Raw genomic sequence first — 20945 nt, forward strand, 5'->3', positions numbered from 1 at the left:
TCCTATTATTATCAAAAATATTTATATAATTTATTCCTTATGTTTACAAAATACATTATGTACTATTACTGCTCAATAATACAAATTATTATGGATTACTGTAGCAGAGTCAGTTGCATACAGGATGTATCCAGTAATATTTTCAAACATTTGTGTTAACGTATCAAATAAATATTTGATCAATTTCTTAATTCAAGGTCATTTGAAGATCAGTATAATAGTATGGTTTTTTTATTATTCTGCGATTTAAAATAGTATGGTATCAATTAAAAAAGCCACAACCATCTCGGAAATTATTAACATACAAATGTGTAGTAGATTGACGGGTGGCTAACTTTTGTTGAAAACATTTCGTTGATAAGTCACTGGAAACACCCGAAGTACAGTGATTGATATTTGAAAATACACACTGCATGTAATTGAATTAAATTTGGATCTATACAACATTATTAAAACATTGAACTTTTCATAAGAAATTGATTTATTCTTCATTATATATTATTACCATACCCCTTAATTTCATCTACATTAGCTCCTGGAAAATGTGCAACAGAGTTTCGATGTAACAGCGATGTTAATATATTCTTTGATGTGATTGCTTTCGGCTTCCAAGATATAGGAGTTTTATATCGATAGAATTTGTTATATCGCCAAGCGATACTCGTATTTTCCGTTGGTTCTGCACATTCTACATTTACAGATTCCATCGTATGAGTAGATTCTTCACTGATCACGGATTCTTTATGTTTCTCTTTCTTTGGTTTTTCTTCCTTAGAAATATTTACAAAGCTATGATTTTTATTTTCTTTGTCAGAAATTTCTTTCTTCGATTTTATATCTACATCTACATTAATATCGCTTTTATCCACATCCTTTGTTTTCTTTTTCTTATTTATTTTTACAGTTTCTTCTGTTTTTATAGTTTCTTGTTCCGTACATTCAGCGATATTGGTCTCTATTCCATCGTCGTTCATACTTTCATCAATTTCGTTGTTTCTTTCACTACCCTTCTTTTTCTTCTTCTTTTCTTTTACTTTTAAATTTTCTTGATCTTGTTCTTTTGGAGTATCATCTACTTCCTCACAAAATTCTGCTTCTGTTTCTCTATTATCTTTTTCTTCGACATTTTCAATTTTATTATCCTCATCGACAGTTTTCATTTTTTCCTCAGCTTTCTCCTTCTTCTTTTTCTTCTTCCTTCCTTTTTTGTTCGAAAAATTCTTCTGAGATAGGTCATCATCATTTACATTCTCATCAACTTTAAGTCTCTTTGTTATAATTTCATGATCATCAGCTTCTTTATCTTCTTCTGGTATTTCCACTATTGTTTGTAAACTTAATCGGTGGTTACTTTTCCTCTTTTTAGGTCTACTGCTCTTGCGTTCGTTAATTTCATTATCATTAATTTCTTCAGCTACTTCTTCAACATCTAAAGCTTCATTAATAATACCCGATGATGCGGAACTATTAACATTGTCTTGTTTCTTTTTCTTTTTAGATTTTTTATTCTCAACTTCAAATTTGTCCAGCATAACTTTCTCCTTCTTCTTTTTCTTTTTTTTCACACAGTCAGTACTGTATTCTACATGGTCATTAAACGTTACTCTCTTTTTGTTAACTACTTCATCCTGTAAGTCTAAGGCAGAATTCGCAACGCCAAATTGCATTCTCGATACTTCAAATTCTTTTCCATTACAAACTTCATCGTTTGTAGGTTCTAAATTTAAAGCAGGATTTACAAAAGCATTTTTGTAACCATCTTTGATATGGTTTTTCAAATCTTTACAATTATCATTTATGCTTAATTCATAGTCATCCGAAATCTTCCTCTTATTTGAAGATTTTAACTCAGTGTTTGTATTTGAAATATTTTCCGGGCTGTTTACTCGTAAACACGGATTTTCAAAAGCATAATTACAAGAACCTTCGGTTTCTTTATTTTCTTTAGCATCGTTAGAAGATTGTGTAGGAGTTGATGCGAAGCCAAACCCAGCATACTCGGGTTCGCTTTCTGAAGTACTTCCTTGCCGCATTTTTCTTTTAGGTGTTAAGGAAATATTTTGACTCTTTTTCGAAAAATATTCTGCCATATTACCACCGTATATGGTAATAACACCACCTCTATTTTCTTGCTTACCGAGGGGATCTGAATCAAAATTTTCCTGATTATTTCCGTTTTCATTAGTATTTTCACTTCCATTTAATTCTTTCTGACCAAATATGTTTGCCAGATCTTTTGAACTGTATCTTTTTACATCCTTTCCCCTTGTGAATTTGTGATAGCTAATGAATATAATAAAGATTTAATTAAGGAACGTATATATTCCCATAAAATAGATTTACTCTTTTTCTTTTACTTACTGAACCCGAGCTCGGCTTTGCTTAGATTTTAACTCCAAAGACTTTTCACCTGATTCAGTTTTAACTTCCACTTGGACTATATTATCATCTTGACTATTTTGAAGCTGTTGCAAGAAACTATTAAAACCATCCTGATGTTCGGTCCATGCTTTATCCAAATCGTCGTTTTTAAATCCGATACCTATTATAAACAAACAATTGTGATACTAATTTAATTGCAGTATTTTTATCAGTATTATTAGAAAAGTAATTATTTAATTCATTCATTGTAACTACAGCAATAGTTTATTCATCATTTAATTTATTAGTAAAAAAAGATATAGATAGGAGACAGCAATATTAAATAATATTTTAAATGTTCTATCGCTACTATTATAAGTCAAAACTAAATTTACTTAATGAATTCAAAAAGCAATGATCATACTTTTGGGACTGTTAGTGAATTAGTTCAAGCCATAATCAATTTTTGCTTTCCTGAACAAATTGTTATGATTTATTTAATATCTTAATAACTCAATACACTTGAGCTATTTGATAAATGATAACATGTCACTTCAATTAGTAGCAAATAAACTGATTCAAATATAACTGTTTATCTGTTTAATAAACATTAAAACAGAAATTACTCGACTTAATAAGTCAAGTTCACATATTTAACGGTGAATATAAAGAAATAGTAAAGCAATTTCTAATGAATTATTCATATTAACGATTGAAATAATGACATTCGTTTTCTACCTGATGTGTCGTTTTTTAAAGATACACGCACATGCTTCGTCACGCCTTGTTCGTTTGCGCCGAGTCCTTTGCCGCTCGTCCAGCCCATTTTCTCCAACATTTTCTGACCAAATTTATTGGGATCTATACGAAATAGGTAAACATTGTTCAAATTAATCTAACGAGTTATTATTCAAACACCGGCGAATAGAATAAATACATGTGTTCACGTACCGTCGCTCCATTGTTTTCCTCGTGGATTTAATGTCCATTTTTGTTTCCGACGCTGTTCCGCGAGCATTGACATATTGCGAGATCTTTTAGACAGTTGCTAAATTCAGATTATAAACCCAACATTTGACAGTTTCTTGTTGATAGTCTGCAACTAATGTTGGGTTTCGTTGCAAGTTTGGCGAAACTACTTTCTGGAATAGGTTAAGTTTAAGTCACGACGCGCTCGCATTTCTTACAGAATGGTGTTTTTTTGTGTTTTCAGTGTGTACATTTAGGAAATTTTCTCCCTAGCAACGTAGTCCCTAACTTTAGTTCCCGCCATTTTTGTATTGCGGAGCGCGGGATACTTTCGAACCATTTGAATTTATAGTACAGTAGATCTTCAGTTACAGCGGTGTCCATTTTTTAATTAAATTAGATACCTTTCTACACAAAATGAATGTCACGAAAACAATAATAGATGATACGTTAAAAAGGGTTACATCGTATTTTAAATGATTAAATTATTATTAAATGTAAAAAATAACAAAACAAATATTTATATTTATACAGCGGATTTTTATGCAAATTGAAGATTTTCTGTATTGAAAGAAATTGGAGTTTTTCAGGAAAATGTCCTGTTTTTAAAAAATTAAAATTATTTAAATTTTTCTACCAGCTCTGTTAACAGTTACTCAATTATTGTCATAAATTAACATACGCAGTCTCTTTATATTATATGATCTTTATTCCTTTCCATTACTTTTTAAAGCAGGGAGATTAAATATATTTTATCTTCCACTATCTTATCTACTGTTCATTAATACCGATTTCACTACTTCGCTTACATTCTGTCCTTTCTCAAATCTGTTAAATATTTAATAATGATAGTAAATACTATAATATCTTCATATAATTCAGAGAAATTATGTTTTTAAAATTTTTATTTCGCATGGCCGACTGACTAAAATAAAGACATTTGGAGATTCTTTTGTTTTACATATTATATATATATATTTTACATATATTTTTTACATATAATAATAGATATATCTATAATAACTGTGATAAGCTCCATGACAAATGTCATGGCAATTCTTTATTAAAAGCAAGTATTGTGCATTTGTGCTGTTTAGTAATACAGGGCGTTCCAAAAGTTAATCGCAATCGGGAAATGAGAGCTTCCTGAAATCACTTGAAGTAAAACTTGTTCCTTGGAGAAAATGCTGCCTCGCGCCAGCACCGAGCTCGCCTCTAATTGGTCAGTGTTTTTCGTTAATAACTCGTAAATAAAACCGCGAATTGCATTATCACTAAGGAAACAGTTACTTCAAATGACTTCAAGAACCCCTTATTTCCCGATTACGAACGACTTTTGGGACATCCTGTATATTAGTTATATTTTGCTCAGCTATATTTCGTTAAAATAGTGACTCATTTACTAGGAATATGCAGATATAGCAATCTACACCTTAAAAGAAAATTCAAACCAATAAACAAATTAACGGAAGGCAACTGCAAATGACGTGCTGATGTGTATCGAATTATTCGACCTCGTTAATTTCTCGTTCGGTAACACATTATTTTAAATTCAAATAGATAGTTGGGCCTGCGAATAAATTATTACAACTTGAGACGCAATGTGTCAAGGCCAGGCTCCTGTAATCTCGCGCGTGTTGTTTAACGTTCGTTACTTCGTTTAGTACGGTTGCATTAGTAGATGCATTAAGATAAGTTAGAGAGATCATCGTATGCGTATACATATATGACTTTCGTGCAATGGCGATAATGATGTAGATGAACTCGTTACTCTTCGTAAAATTAGATTTCCAGGGGTCAACGAGTCTTTAAATAACTTTATCTACTTGTCTTTCAAAACTTGCTTAAGGCTTTCGAGGATTTATAAGAAGACAATATTTACCGGAGTGTCCCGTAAAATGCTGTCAATACTTTAATCGTTAATTCAACATCTGAAAACAACGACAAAAATTGATTTCAATGTGTCATCATTTTAAAATTCTTCTAGGCAAGAACATCATAGAAGACGTGGGGGTCATTTTGTGTTTTCGGTGTGATGATTAGACCGCGGATTTTATGGCATAAAATTACTTTAATTATTACATTTATGGCAAAAATGAATAGGCGTGACACAAAATAGTAGAAGTATCGAAAGATTTTAAACAACATTGTTACATTATCTCCAACTTTTCAAAATTATTAAGAGAACTTCTGTTTCTTATAATTGATGTAGGAAATTTCTATTTTGGATAATGCTGAAACACAAAATTAACTATATTTTGTACACAAATAAATTATGTGCTGTTGTAAACATTTTTTATTGTTTTGAGGTGCTGAGTAATTTCTTGAAATATGTTCCTGGATTTTAATGTACGTTCGGATCTTAATGAAGTTTTAAACCCGAAATTGAAAACAATTTTGAAGTTATCACCATTGTTTATGTTGAAAAAGTAATCTAGAAAACAATACATTTCAAGGAAGTAGAAACAATAAAAATCCGGAATAAATATAAAATTAATTTATTATAAATAACACTTATACACAGTACAGTATCGATAATACAATAATTCTATTGTTACACCGTAACTTCTTTTAATATATGTAAGATAATTTTAGTATTAATTGAACTTCATTCGGCTTTCCTTGAAAATGTATGTGTTATATTGAAATAATTAAGCGTTGCATTATTTTAATTCATAAGGAGTATATAGATAAAAGGATTTCGAAATTAGTTATCATTGTTTGAAACTGTATCACATTGTATTCTGATAAGTTGATTTCTTATATTGTTCGATCAATTAAAACGAATAATTTTTCACGCGAAACTTTTTACACAATCAGTGACGATCATTGCAAAACATCGAATAAAGAGTAAAATCGAGAACGATTTATCATTCTAAGTTCTCAAAATTTCATCAATCCACAAGTAAATCGTAAGATTTAAGGAAAATTGAATTGTTTACGAACCAACTCAGAGAAATTCGATTAAAAATACTCGATTGTTGTTCTAATTTTTCTTACCTCTTAACTTCGCAAAACAAAAAATAACGCGAACTTGATAATTTGCAAATTATATGTATATCAACGTTCTCAAATTCTTCCAGTCTCTCTATTATTTTCAATTCATATTTTAAGTAATGCTGTCTTTCTTTTCATCATGGATGCATAAAAATTGTAGTCTATAATTTGCACAAACGAAGAATCTTTTTATAATATAAAAATGAAACTATATAAAATCACTTATATTGTTATTGCCAATTAAACAGCAAATCAAACGAACAAAAGGTAGAATTATGAATATTCGAAAAGAATGGTTCGAGACAAACACAATAAAAACATGTGTTACATGTGTTCCTACCTCTTAAGCATGCGAAATGCATTAGTAAGCACATTCTTGGAGTAATCGTTATTATTAGACTTCAAGTCTTTACGCAGAATAAAAACAGTTTCAGTTGTTCATAATATTTCTTGATGTAAAGACATCCGTTCCTTTTGATTATCGATTTTCCGTCTACATTTTTACCTACCATATTATGTAAAACATCATTTATATCACTGTGCATTTATCGAAAAAAAACCTTATCATTTTGTTTCAATAATATTCATTTTTATCGCAAACAGACTGCGGATTTTATACACCGGTAACAGAAACGAGTAGATCGAACGGGTGAAAACATTCGAAGATGTAAAAATTTTACTTTCGATGTTTTAAATAAATAGAAAGAGAAAAAGTTGTAAATTACTATCGCATTATGTATAATTCATTAAAATTGTTCAGAAAAGAAATAATGTCTCCGCGAAACTTCTGCATCGTATAATTAATGCAGAAATTCGCAGAAATGCATAAAAATTGTAGAACTGCATAAAATCGACGGTGTTGTTGCTATTATTACGATTTTAATTGTCGAAAATAATCCTTTTCCTTCGACTGTTCATTTAATCCCAATATCAAGTAATTTTATTTTAAATATGAAAAGTTAATTGCGTAAAATTTAGAAAACTGCATAAAATCCGCAATGTAATTATTATTATTACGGTTTTAATTATCGAAAATTTTGCTTTTCCTTCGACTGTTTATTTAATCCCAAAATGGTAACGAACTTTATTTTAAATATAAAAAGTTAATTGCTTAAAAATTAGAAAACTGCATAAAATCCGTAATGTAATTATTATTATTACGGTTTTAATTATTGAAAATTTTGCTTTTCCTTCGACTGTTTATTTAATCCCAAAATGGCAACGAACTTTATTTTAAATATAAAAAGTTAATTTCGTAAAATTTAGAAAACTGCATAAAATCCGCAATGTAATTATTATTATTACGGTTTTAATTATCGAAAATTTTGCTTTTCCTTCGACTGTTTATTTAATCCCCAAATGGCAACGAACTTTATTTTAAATATAAAAAGTTAATTGCGTAAAAATTAGAAGACTGCATAAAATCCGCAATGTAATTATTATTATTACGGTTTTAATTATCGAAAATTTTGCTTTTCCTTCGACTGTTTATTTAATCCCCAAATGGCAACGAACTTTATTTTAAATATAAAAAGTTAATTGCGTAAAAATTAGAAGACTGCATAAAATCCGCAATGTAATTATTATTATTACGGTTTTAATTATCGAAAATATTGCTTCTCCTTCGACCGTTTATTTAATCCCAAAACAGCAACGAACTTTATTTTAAATATAAAAAGTTACGGAGCCAATCGAGTGCTTCGAATAATGAAATGTGCAAAAATTCGAAAACAGTAGTTTAGCCGATTCGACCAGTGAACGGCTCATATATTCCACGTAGTGGTGCTCACTACGGCTTCAGTAAATCCAAGGTCGATCTATCAGTGACTCAATTCGACTAATCGAAGTGACGCATTTCATCGCGTGCTATCGCCCAAGATGTACTCTTCTTATTTAACGTACTGTACTCGGTGACCGTTTTCGGCTTTATTAGCTCATCAGAACACGCAGTTATCTCGCTTGTGTTGGAAACATGATTGTTATGAAGTATGCGAGGAACAGGGGCCGATAAGGGTTACCATCCTGTAGGCAAGCAAACACTTGTTAAAATTCTATCCGTCAGTCTTATTCGCGTTTCAGTCTAGCTCTGTCGTATGCTCGCCGCCGCGCCGGATTTTACGGTACGTGGTGTTTCACAGAAATTCGAATCTTTTTCGCTAATCAGACGAACCAGCGATTCCGGTCGTCGGAATTCTGATCAGACGTACCTGATCGCTTTGAATCACGTGTGACGTTGAACCGTTGCCAGGATTCGAGCTCGCAGCAGTTACGATGTTTTGAAAGTTTTTTTTAAACGAAATGTCCCTGTTGCGAAAATCAATCATGCTTGAAAGTAATTATGTTTAAAAATTGCGCGGATTTAAAGTTATTGATGTCTGACTTTGTTTTATGAGAAAAAAATGAGAGTGCAAGGAAATTAACGTGATATGTCACCTTTGTTCTTTTTTTGTATTTCAAATTTAAATTTGACACGAGTTTTGTGTAGAATATGGGGTTCTGCCACCCTTTCAAGATTTATGTTATAGAAAACCTGTTTTCTGAATTTTTATTGAAGTTGAGACGTGATAATAAATATTGGAATGCCTGTTATTTATTTTACGACTGAAAGAAGTCGTGCAAAATGTTCGAATAAAATATCTATAGCTGAAATGAACGATTTTGAAAAATAATTATGTTCAGAAACCGCTCGAATTGAAAGACAATCGTTTCTGACATTGTTTTATGTGAACAATTTAAAGTGCACGGTTTCTTCGCCATATTTAAATTCACGAATATTCTATACAATATGGTTTGGCTTTCCTCTCAAAATTTATGTCATGAATCTTGAAAATTGAAAAATGACAAGTAGGCTGCGGATTGTATGCACTTATGACAAAGATGCCATGGAAAATATTGGAACAATTTAAAAGTGCTCCTGCATTCTTTTCAATTTATTACAATTATATATATATATATATATATATATATATATATTTATATTACATTTAATGCAATTCAGTTAGAAAAGTTTTATTTTGCTTAAAGATCTGTAGTCTATTGATACAAAATACTAGTTCGGCTGTTATTAATTCTTTGAAAGTTTTGAAACGAAATAGGAAATCTTATGTTTTGTAAAATAATTATGTCAAATTCAAAAGCCACTCGGATTGAAAAATATTTATATCTGGCAGAAATTTCTTTTTTTAGATATGTGAAAAACTTGTGTGCAAGAAATTTAGCGTGATGTTTCTTTTGTTTGTTTTCTATGCATATGGAAATTGACGAGTATTCTATACATGTTTCTGTTTTTCTGTCAACCTTTGAATATGTTACATAAAACTCTTATCGTTGTGTATATCTTAGTACAGTTGGACAGCGATAAGAAATAGTAGAACACTAGTTACTGATTTTGCGACGAGAAGTTTTAAATTAGCGTTAGCAATTTTTCAGTTGTTAGTAAACAATTTTTGTATAGCACGACTTGGGATATATCTATTCTAAACTTTTTATAATATTATTATATTATAAATTGTTTTCGATTTGAACTTCTGTTGTTCATTTATTTAGCATTTCATCATAATAATGCTCTTAAAGTTATCTTCTGTTGATAAAGAAGATCAAGAAGTATGCAATCGAGTATTTGTATGGGTATTGAAGGATTTGCGGGTAATTTAGATAAACGTGTTTATTATTTGACTACTGAGTGTTGTCATTAACTGACTGTCCATATGATAGCACTCGCGTCATTCACAAATATTTGATCAAATTGACTTTATAAACAGATTTTATAATCTCGAAACTAGCTTATAACTTCTGACGACTTTAACAGCAACATAATTGGAATTAAATCAAATGTTTTAATTGTTAACAATGTTTAAATTAAACGTTCCATCGCAGAACTAATTGTTTAGAACAGTTCCAATTTTGCGAAATTAGTTTCAATGAAAGTTTATATATAAAGTTTATATATTTTGGAGGATCGAGAAAATGAAAGATTTTAATCAGTGCAGCTAATTTTTTATCCAAAATTAAATGACGTATATTACTGACTGGTACATTTATTTATAGTTTACAGCTGACGTCAATGACATTCATTAAAAATGAAATAAGTTATAGCATATAATAAATTAAAATTGAAGATGATCTAGAGATTTATAGATTTTTTTTTCTAGTATAGAAATATTTCTTTTAAGATTTCTAGTATAGAAATATTTCTTCTAAAATTTCTAGTATAGTTTCAAATTATATAAATGTATATTATGAGCTTGATATTTTATTTCTTTAGAATTTTGCAATTTTTATCAACACTGTAGTTTTTTGTTTAAATCAATCTTAATTTTCTAAATGATACTAAAATTTGTCATAGACAATCACGATTTATTACAATATATATACATTAACAGATTTTATAGTGTAATACAGTGTGTAATTTAATTTTCAGACAAAATTTATTCAATTACTTAATTATTATGTCATAAATGAAATGTATCAGTAAACAGAATCAAAAAACAATATTAGGTTTATTTTGGTTGAACATTAAATCTTCATAGATCACTCAAAATTATTGGTTTGAGATTCTTTATTTTACAATTATTTATTACAATTATTCCATAAATTTACATTTAAAAATGCAGCTTCGTAATTTTTACAGTAGCAGATTTTTATGCAAATTCTCATTTTTGTAAGCTATTTTATAAAACTTAGAATTAAGAAAACGTTTCCTTCATTAATTGAATAACTCTGAATTTCAAAATATAAATATTATTAATAATTGTTAATCTATACATATACATTATTGTATTTTATCATTAATACACATCCCAATTGTATTATTTTTGAAGCATCATAAGTCAGTCGCGTTTACTACTTGGTAGTTTCAGTAATAAATTAAATAGTTATTCCTTTTAAATTCACAATTACGAAAAGCATTATGTTTGCTTCATTTAAAAACTCACTACTTTCGCACCCTTGAATGTTTCTTGTTCTTAGAGACTCTACTTTATTATAAAACATAGTGATCAAATAAAGTTGTTTTTCTTTCGTTTTACAGAATCCGACGATTATACAGAGTTTAAAAAATTCGTTTTCAATTTGGTTTCAATGAGATCTTGTAAAAGGTAGTCTGTGCATTACAATGCCTCTTTAAAAGTTGTTCTGCAATTTTTTGTCGCAATTTTATTGTAATACTATAAATGAAAAGTCTGTCGCTGACTCTGTATGAAAATATAATTTGAATACTTTCAAACCATTAACTAGCTAACTAAAATGAAAAAGTATAGCAGGAGGAATATTTACTTTTTACATTTTTCCGACATTGTTCATTGCATTTACATTAAAAATTATACAAAAATCGAGATAGGCCAAATTCCTCAGAAATACTACAAACAATGTTGCTCTCGACCGTACGGTTAAGTTATAGTGAAATAAAATAATAATAATAAAAAAATATAATAATAATATTTAATATAATATATATAATATATATTATTATTATATATAATATTATATATATATTATTATTATATATATTAATATATTATATATTATATATATTATTATATATATATAGATAGTAATATAATAATAATAATAATAAAATAATAGCAATATCAAATAATGAATTATTTAAGATATAAAAGATGTTATTTTAAGAAATCTTTAAGCCAAGCTTTGCTTCAAGCGAAGCTGTTTATTTAAAAAGTTTACGAACCAAGAGATTTTCGTCTGAGTCCATCTAATATTCTCTGAAAAATATTTCGTATTATTACCATTTTATCTTGCAGATATTTCATTGAGAATGTTCATATTGATAAAGCTGATAGGTAAACTCAGGGGCTGATAATTACATCGTCATATAATTTCCAAGCTGGATCTCGCAAATATCAAATAATAATTCCAGACAATCACAAAACCAAATAACATATTATTTGAAATAATATTTCAAACAATGCCACTTCAAACACGCCCAGCACTGATACCGTGGCATAACAAATATTGGAAACCGACGACGTACATTAAACAGTCGATTATCACTGAACCGCGGATCTTTACGTAAAATAAAAATTGTCTGCATTGTCTGCAAGCTACAGACATTTATTTCTTTTTTAAATAAGCTTAATGAGTTGAACATGAATACAATAGCATCTCTAATTGTGTTTGGAAATATTTTCACTGCTTTCTAAAATCCGCAGTCTAATTATCACAAACACTGTCTTTCCCTCCAATAATTTTAATAAGTCGAACATATATATAGTGTGTCGAAATTTTGCAATTCTTCTGATATGCCTTCTCACTCTTGTGTCTCTCATCTATTCGTTTGTTATTAAAAATATACGTTGTGCACTTGTGACAATAATGCGCGTATTATGAAAACGTTCTCCCCTCTTATTCATGAATCTGTTCCGAGATCTTTCGAACGAAAAGCACAATAAAACAATTAAAAGGGACACCGTCGTATTATTTTTAACCGACCAGGAAATTAAGTTAAGGGACGAAATGAAACGTGTACGCGACCCTCCTGCGAATACAGTTCGAATCCACGAATATACGTGTGACAAACGAGTTTCGTTGGCGGTGCTTTTCGCGTTAAGCTACGAATGGACAGACAACGACGACGCGACGGCAGACAGACCGCTTCCTACAGAAACATGTTTGACCGCATAAAAAAGTCCGCGTTTTTATTTTCCTCGTCCACGATTAACCGACCGACACAGTCTCTACTTTCAGTTGAATATCGAAGAAGGAGGCTGCGACAACGACCGACACGGGGAAGATGGACACGGTGAAACCTGGCTGGTTCAGTGAAATCAATGATCTGTGGCCAGGTGTCTCGTTGTCCCTCGAGGTTGTCAAAATACTGTACCGGGAGCGGTCGCCGTACCAAGACGTAATGGTGCTCGAAACGTAAATATTGATTGTCAACCTCGTCCTCCTCGTTTCAAACTAATGGAACACGTTCCTCGAACACGAGACAGCGAAGAAGCCTCGAGGCTTACCGGGAAAACGTTTCGCAAGTTAAACCGTACCGCGATCGAACGCGTTCGCTGTCATCGTATCTCTCTGTGATTTTTTACGTGTGATTCATGGTGACACGCGCTGTGACAGTATCGTGAGACGTTAATGACAAAACGAGCATGATTACGCAGCATGATTAAACATAATTAATGCAACAACACGATGGAAACGATAAATAATCGAAACATGATACATTGAACGTCGACGAATAAAGAATAGAGAATATAAATAGTATTTATATAATAGAATATAAATTATATTATATAATAATAGAATTTATATTATATAATAATAGAAATTTATATTATATATATATATATATATATATATTATATTATATATATATTATATAATAATAGAATATAAATAAGAATATAAATAATGAAGACGACGAGTTGACGATACGTCGATTACATGGCACCCTATATCGTATATTAAACAATAACATTATAAATACGTTGCAGCTAACAATTTTGAGTAGAAGTGTATACTTTCAAAATTTCTTTTTTGCAAAAAGGAGGGACTGAAATGACAAATGTATTTCGGTCAATTACGCGATTGAAATGATAACAATTGTAATACACAAATCGGATTATAATTTGCTACGAATTAACCGCATGAAATTCGCACAATTTTCTTCGACGTGCATGTCTTCTCTCGCATGTCTCAGTCACTCGTTCACAGGCTAACTTATATTATGAGCATGTTGTATTGATAAAAGTAACACCGCATAAAGTGGTAAGTAACGAGTCGATTTCATGCGATTCTTCTGTTGTCAAAATCTGGGAATGAAAGAAAACGATGTCATACAAGAAACAAAAACTGTCCCGTTCTATTAGGAAAATTATTAACACGGCTGTGGTTTTATCATTTCTGGATCAATCCATAAATTACGGTTAAAAATTGCTGAATGATTTGTTTAATGGTACTAACTACTTCAATCTGCTACCGACAAGTTGTCTCCAGTGACGTCATCCGATAATTTCGTTTTACCATTGTCATGTAAAAAGAGATTGTTTCGGTTCCTTTTTAACTATATATAGCACAGTAATTGAATGTACGATTGATAATTTTACTGTGGATAAAATGTTTATTACGCAGTTGCGATAGAAATCGTAGTGCAGAGGACTAAATTACTCGATTCAGCACTAACCGTCGCTGTCGATGTGCTAATTGCTGCGAATGATAGCTAAATATTAATTAGATTGTTCTAGTGAAAACGTATTGACCTTTGTATGTATTAATCCTAGCATTTAACGAGATATTAACGAGCTGACTGCAAATAATTGTAATAGAAGGAACGATTACGTATTCATATATCAGTGATTTAATACAGGTTTTACACTCGAAATTCATGTTTTTGTAGATCATTGGTCATCCCTTTGAAAATCAAATTAACCCTTCTACAAGTTTGATTTATCCCTTTGCAAATCGAATTCACTTTTTAAATTAACCCTTACAAAGGTTATAAATGGCCGTGATTTATTCAATTTTTAAGTTTATTATAACTTTGTGTGCTTATTTATAAAATCATGCAATTTTCGTTACAAATAATTAATCTTCACATAAATTGTCTCGATAATTATTTACATAATGTCATTGAATTTTAAAATTTAATATCAATGTTATTAAAAATAATCATAAGTAAGCTAATTTATTTTGCAAAAGGGTGAATTTCATTAGCAGAAAGGCGAATAAGAGCTGCAAAATGGTTAATTTGGTTTGCAAAAAAGAGGAATGTTATTCATGAAAGGATTAATTTAGAGCAGTGCTCGAAACGCTTTGGAACGCAACATTGGGCACCGCCTCCTGCCTACCGCCGCAACGTCTCGCTCCCCGTGTTACTTCCATCAGCTGTGAGCCGCAACGCTCACGGGGAGCGGGACGCTGCGGCGGTAGTCAGGAATCGGAGCCCAATGTTGCGTTCCGAAGCGTTCCAAGTCCTGGTATACAGAGTGTCCCAAAAATGTCTCGCAATCCCGAAATGGAGGGCTCCTGAGGTAATTTGAAGCAACTTTTTCCTTAGCGAAAATGTAATCCGCGGCTTTGTTTACGAGTTATTAGCGAAAAACGCCGACCAATGAGAGGCGAGCTCGGCGCTGGCGCGAGGCAGCCGAGCCAATGGGCGTAACTGAGTCTCGTGCGCTCGTTAGCTAGACCGCCTGGCGCCAGCCGAGCTTGCCTCTTATTGGTCAGTGTTTTCCGTTAATAACTCGTAAACAAAACCGCGGATCATAGTTTCGCTAAGGAAAAAGTTACTTCAAATGACCTCGGGAACCCCTCATTTCCGGATTGCGTGACATTTTTGGGACATCCTGTAGAGTACAAAACCTGTACTTATCAAAAGTACACCTATTCAAATACGGTACGTTGTTATGTATTGCGAAATTAATACGGAATTAGGAATTATGGAATTAGGAATTATGGACTGTTCGGCTGCGGGACATTAAATTATTTTCAACACGCATACGTAGGAAGTCGCACGGAAGGGCCTTAATCTTAGATGGCATCATACAATGCACAGAAAAAGATGAGTTTTCGTACCAGGAGGCAATTGCTTTTCTACCATTATGCAGCCATCCAAATCCGAAAAGTGTAAGATCCCACATAGATCGTATTGCTTAAATTATAGTCTTTCGTACACGTGTAAATGTTAGTACAAGCTATTACAATTATTTTAAATATCACGACGTCTGAATCGTTATTTTGCTGTGCAATTTACAATCGTATGCAAAAGTCTAGATATCTCTTTCTTTCGGTTAACGATACATAGAAACAGAAGTGTTGAACATTTTGTGGCACTTGGTTGATCAGGTTCAAATTTCTATGAATAAATTCCAAACAGTGGCATAAAAATATCTATGAAAAGTATAATTACGTATATATATATATAAATGAATAAAATTGTTTATTTTCGTAATGACAATAATTCCTGACAAAAATGCTTAGGATCGCTTATAATTTTATTCATCAATATTTTTGAAGGTACTCCGTCTAGATACGTTACTTTTTCTGTAGACATATTTAATTTTTAGATAATAACATATAACAAAAAATATAACCAAGTAAAGATTATTGTCGTCATTATTAATATTATTACATTTATTGCGTTTCGATTTGCACCAATTACAATCTTAAGAGAGTATATAGTGATAATATTTCACTTATTTTTTCATAATTTTTGAGTTTCAAGTGAATTTTAATGTACTTCATAGACTTATGTATTATATAATCGAATTTTGATTGAAAAGTATATAAAATATAATTAACATAGATAAATTAAATGTAAGATATAGTAGAATGTAGAATCTAATCTAGCTTTGGGTACAGAATGTGTAAAATATAATAAACATAGTTAAACTGAATATGTTCAGTTATCCTATGGGATATATTAAAGTGTTGGCAATTATATTAAAAAAAAAAGAACAGAAAATGTAACATAATTTATATTATTGTGAAATATAGTTTGTGATGAATGCACTTCTTTAGTTGTGATTCAATTAGGAAAGCAACGTTAATCGACGTCCACAAAATGTGCAGAATTTCTGTTTCTTCTAAACATGTGAAATTCCTCAAAAATGTACATAGACTTTTGTGTTTGATTGTATTCAGTCCAATAGTAAGAAATAATCGAAATCAAGCTTTAAAAGATATTATATTACGTTAAATGACTAGACTACGGACTTTCTATAATGCTACTGTATTTGAACGTGTAAAGTGGAAATGGAAATGAGCGAACTAATGTTGAATATAATTACACACATTACAAGAATTTATATACTTTTGTACAGTTTATACGATCAAAGTCGAAACTTTCAAATTATGTAATTATTTTGTATTTTTATCCGTTTTCTGCATTTACTGATAGGTTTTAATCGTTGGGGGTGGCGATGGAGGGGTTGCCCGGGAGGTGGCGAAGCATCCCCAAGTAGAAAAAATAGTACAAGTCGAAATTGACGAGACGGTGCTGGAGGTTTCGAAAAAATACTTACCTGTGATGGGCGCCGGCCTTGAACACCCCAAAGTCACGCTTTTCGTGGGCGATGGCTTTGAGTTTTTGAAGCAGCGCAAACAAGAGTTCGACGTTATTATCACAGATAGCAGTGATCCCGTCGGTGAGTACATTCGCTTGATTGTAATCGATTAGCTTTGCATACACGAAATCGGCAAAAAGCTTTTTTTGAAAGTACGAATGAAAAATATAAAAATGAATACTTCGCAGTCAAAGCTTGAATATAAAATATTTGAAATAATAAATCTGTTGCTTAGAAACATAATTCTCAAAATATTTCCAAAGTAAAGGTATAGTGCTTGTTTTTATTTAATAATCTTTGTTATGATTGGTCCAGTGTTATTTATTGCTAATGCAAATTTTTGTCTTTCTGAAAAAGTTCGATCGTTGAGTGTTATTTATTATTGATTTATTCTTCGGAACAAAAGTTGTAGTCCTCCCTTTTTAAAATAATCTCAACGTATTACTGGTTGGACATTATTTATTATTCCTTTCGTTTTAGAAACATTTATTCATCAATATAAAAATTTTGGTGTTCGTTTTTCGGAACAATTTTTTCAATTCTCATTGATCGTATATTATTCTATTTTATATTATTATTATATCATAAAAATTTATATATTATATTATATTATTATATATATAATTTTATATTATAAAAATTTTGGATAGTCAGTAACAACTACTATAAAAAATAACTCACAATCTGAGTATCTATTGCTTCCATTAACAACCTCTCTAATGAATTATGTAGCATTTTAATATCATATTTTTTCTTAAATATCAAAGATGGTACCTTGAGTTTTTTCAAAATCAGTGCACCTTTTTTCCCGAATAATTTTATTTTACTCGTAAATATACTATATATATAATATATAATATAATATAATATAATATAATATAATATAATATAATATAATATAATATAATATAATATAATATAATATAATATAATATAATATAATATAATATAATATAATATAATATAATATAATATAATATAATATAATATAATATAATATAATATAATATAATATAATATAATATAATATAATATAATATAATATAATATAATATAATATAATATAATATAATATAATATAATATAATATAATATAATATAATGTAATATAATATAATATAATATAATATAATATAATATAATATAATATAATATAATATAATATATATAATATATAATATATATAATAAATAATATATATTGACGAGTTAGTGATTTCTTAACATCGAATGCATCCTCCGTGCATCGCAAAAAGTAGCATGAGAATAAAACAACTTTGAAACTTATTTGAATTTTAATGTCGATTTTCAAGAGAACAGGTTATTCTTGACTCATGGTTTCTCTCTTTGATACCATCGTTCCACCTGACGAGTGCTGTACGATGCAATAATAAAAAATTTTATCTTGAAAATCATGCTCAAGGTTAACTTCGCAAGACCAGTTTTTTTTAATGAAATGTTCACTGATCACACATACGTGTACAATCACGCTGTAACGGTCGCGCAATATACATAATTTCCTAACACCCTGTACATAGGAAAATTAGTAAACCCAGCGATATCGGGGAGAGAGACTTCCGATGGTCGACAAAGGGCATCGTGCCAACAGAAAAGCGATACTTTATCCAGTAGTTATGCAATGTAATCTCACTGTAGATTAGATTGTTTTCGAGACTGGTCCAATAGATTCTTATAAAATGTGTTCATGATATTTATAAACCTGTAGTAAGAGAAGATCATTTCTCATATTATACTGTGAATCCTTTATACGCATTCATGGCATGTGCAGATTTTTCAAATGCAAGAGAACATATAAATTAACAAGGTCTGGTAGTATTTCTTTTTATTTTTCTATAATGAATATCTTATAATCGACCTTCTAAGGAAACTTTTATGTAATTTTAATCTTTATAATAGACCGCATGAAAACGAGAATTTGCATAATAATTACTTTCTATTTTTTAATAATGTACAGTTTGTGTATTAACATGAACATTTTATAGTAGTAACAGTAAAAATATTATTTCACTTGCTTTTCAGCCTATGAAACGGGATATACATTTTTGTTTCTATATATAAAATTTACGAAGTCAGGAATTCGATGAGCATTTTATATGTGGTAACGTGTTTATAAACTTGTAGAGAAAACAGAGATTATTATAATACCATGTTTTCATATAAACAATTTATACATAGCGCGTAGTCGTTAATGAAAAAATACTGCCAGTATTAATAGTAAAAAATCATTAGGAAACTAATGAAGTAATAGTGTGCATTTCTTGAAAGAAGAACTTTTTATAATTCCAAGTAACCGGAGTAAGTTTATTTTCACTTTTAATAATTTTAGAACATTGAAGGTTTCTACTTTTAGCAATTTTACTAAATTAACAATCTCTATTTTTAATAATTCCCGTGCATTAATGGTTTCCACTTTCAATAACTTTAATACATTTTTATCATAAATGCATAAAGCTCACGATACTCTACTTATAGCTAGAGAGAAAATATTCTTGATTAGGACGAGGTTAACAAAAGAGAATTTGTTATAATTATAAAACTTTACGTAAAATTCTGAAGAATGTACTAATATTCTTCATACTTTTTATGAGAGAATTAATTAATATATATATATTTTTTTTAATTAATATATTTATATATATAATATAATATATATATAATAATATAATATAATATAATATATAATATAATATATATAATATAATATATATATAATAATATAATATAATATAATATATAATATAATATATATAATATATTATATTAATATAAAAATTAATATATATTTTTTAATTAATTCTCATATAATAAGTATCAAGAATATTAGTACATTCTTCAGAATTTTATATATATATATTTGCAAATTGAGTCTCCAGTAAATTGTAGATTGTAATCATAATTATAATTGTGATTCAACATATTAATGCTGTTATGTATTAAATATTGTAAGGCACATTTCTCATTTCAGGTCCAGCAGAGTGTCTGTTCCACGAATCATATTTTAGTCTAATGAAAACTGCATTGAAACCTGGTGGAGTAGTTTGCAGTCAAGCAGGAACTGCGTGGGCAAATCTCGAACACGTTGCACAAACACTACAACACTGTAGGGCGGTATTTCCAGTTGCATCGTACGGAGTCGCAGCTGTACCTACGTATCCTACGGGACAAATTGGTTTCGTACTTGGTACTTTAAATCCTGTAAGTATATGTATAGAAACTTTATTAGCGTGTATAACAATTAAAAAACTATTTTTATCAAAAGGATCGCAAGACACATTTACAATTTTTAATTAACCACTATTTTCTCGAAGACGTGAAAAGACACTTTTTAACATTTTTAATTGACACAGTACAAAGACGCCTTTGAAAATATTAATTTAATATTATTATCACCAAATGGACCAAATTACGTGTTTCGCAAACTTAAATTGGTAAAAATAGATCGGTAAAAATAGTGTTAGTAAGTCAAAAATAAAATAACAATACCGAATATTTTTTCTAATGTTTGCTCTGTATTCTGTATTTTAAATTGTTAGATTTAAAAATTAACTGAAAGACATTCGCTTACTTAAAC

The 20945-nt window shown here is 29.8% G+C and overlaps 2 protein-coding genes across 6 annotated transcripts in view; one reads left to right on the forward strand and one right to left on the reverse strand.

The window, feature by feature from the left end:
- Positions 1 to 3560, reverse strand: LOC117221671 (uncharacterized). The gene is made up of 4 exons (XM_033472817.2): positions 3313 to 3560; positions 3100 to 3222; positions 2362 to 2542; positions 1 to 2283 (listed from the first exon to the last, which is right to left on the reverse strand). Exons 1-4 carry the CDS (start codon positions 3383 to 3385, stop codon positions 492 to 494), a joined length of 2169 nt encoding a protein of 722 aa, XP_033328708.2. The 5' UTR covers positions 3386 to 3560; the 3' UTR covers positions 1 to 491.
- SpdS (Spermidine Synthase) overlaps positions 3100 to 20945 on the forward strand; it is an 18706-nt gene continuing 860 nt past the window's right edge. Inside the window, exons 1-5 of one of the 5 annotated variants that reach the window (XM_033472693.2) lie at positions 3100 to 3235; positions 13033 to 13209; positions 15795 to 15915; positions 17189 to 17435; positions 20340 to 20569. In XM_033472693.2, coding sequence (XP_033328584.2) covers positions 13079 to 13209; positions 15795 to 15915; positions 17189 to 17435; positions 20340 to 20569 — 729 coding nt within the window. In that variant the 5' untranslated portion in view covers positions 3100 to 3235; positions 13033 to 13078. Of the gene's footprint in view, positions 3236 to 8195; positions 8448 to 13019; positions 13210 to 15794; positions 15916 to 17188; positions 17436 to 20339; positions 20570 to 20945 lie in introns of those variants that run through there. The other 4 variants (XM_033472686.2, XM_033472701.2, XM_033472661.2 and 1 more) reach the window with 4 other exon arrangements.

Source organism: Megalopta genalis, chromosome 4 (genome assembly GCF_051020955.1).
Source record: "Megalopta genalis isolate 19385.01 chromosome 4, iyMegGena1_principal, whole genome shotgun sequence".
NCBI lineage: Eukaryota > Metazoa > Arthropoda > Insecta > Hymenoptera > Halictidae > Megalopta > Megalopta genalis.

What these genes read in the sequence shown, in the direction of transcription:
- LOC117221671 (XM_033472817.2), bottom strand. Translation starts at nt 3,385, where the DNA reads ATGTCAATGCTCGCGGAACAGCGTCGGAAACAAAAATGGACATTAAAT. An exon ending in AGGAAAACAATGGAGCGACG is followed by an intron (nt 3,223 to 3,312) that starts GTACGTGAACAC and finishes TATTTCGTATAG; the next exon opens with ATCCCAATAAATTTGGTCAG. An exon ending in CAAAGCCGAGCTCGGGTTCA is followed by an intron (nt 2,284 to 2,361) that starts GTAAGTAAAAGA and finishes TATATTCATTAG; the next exon opens with CTATCACAAATTCACAAGGG.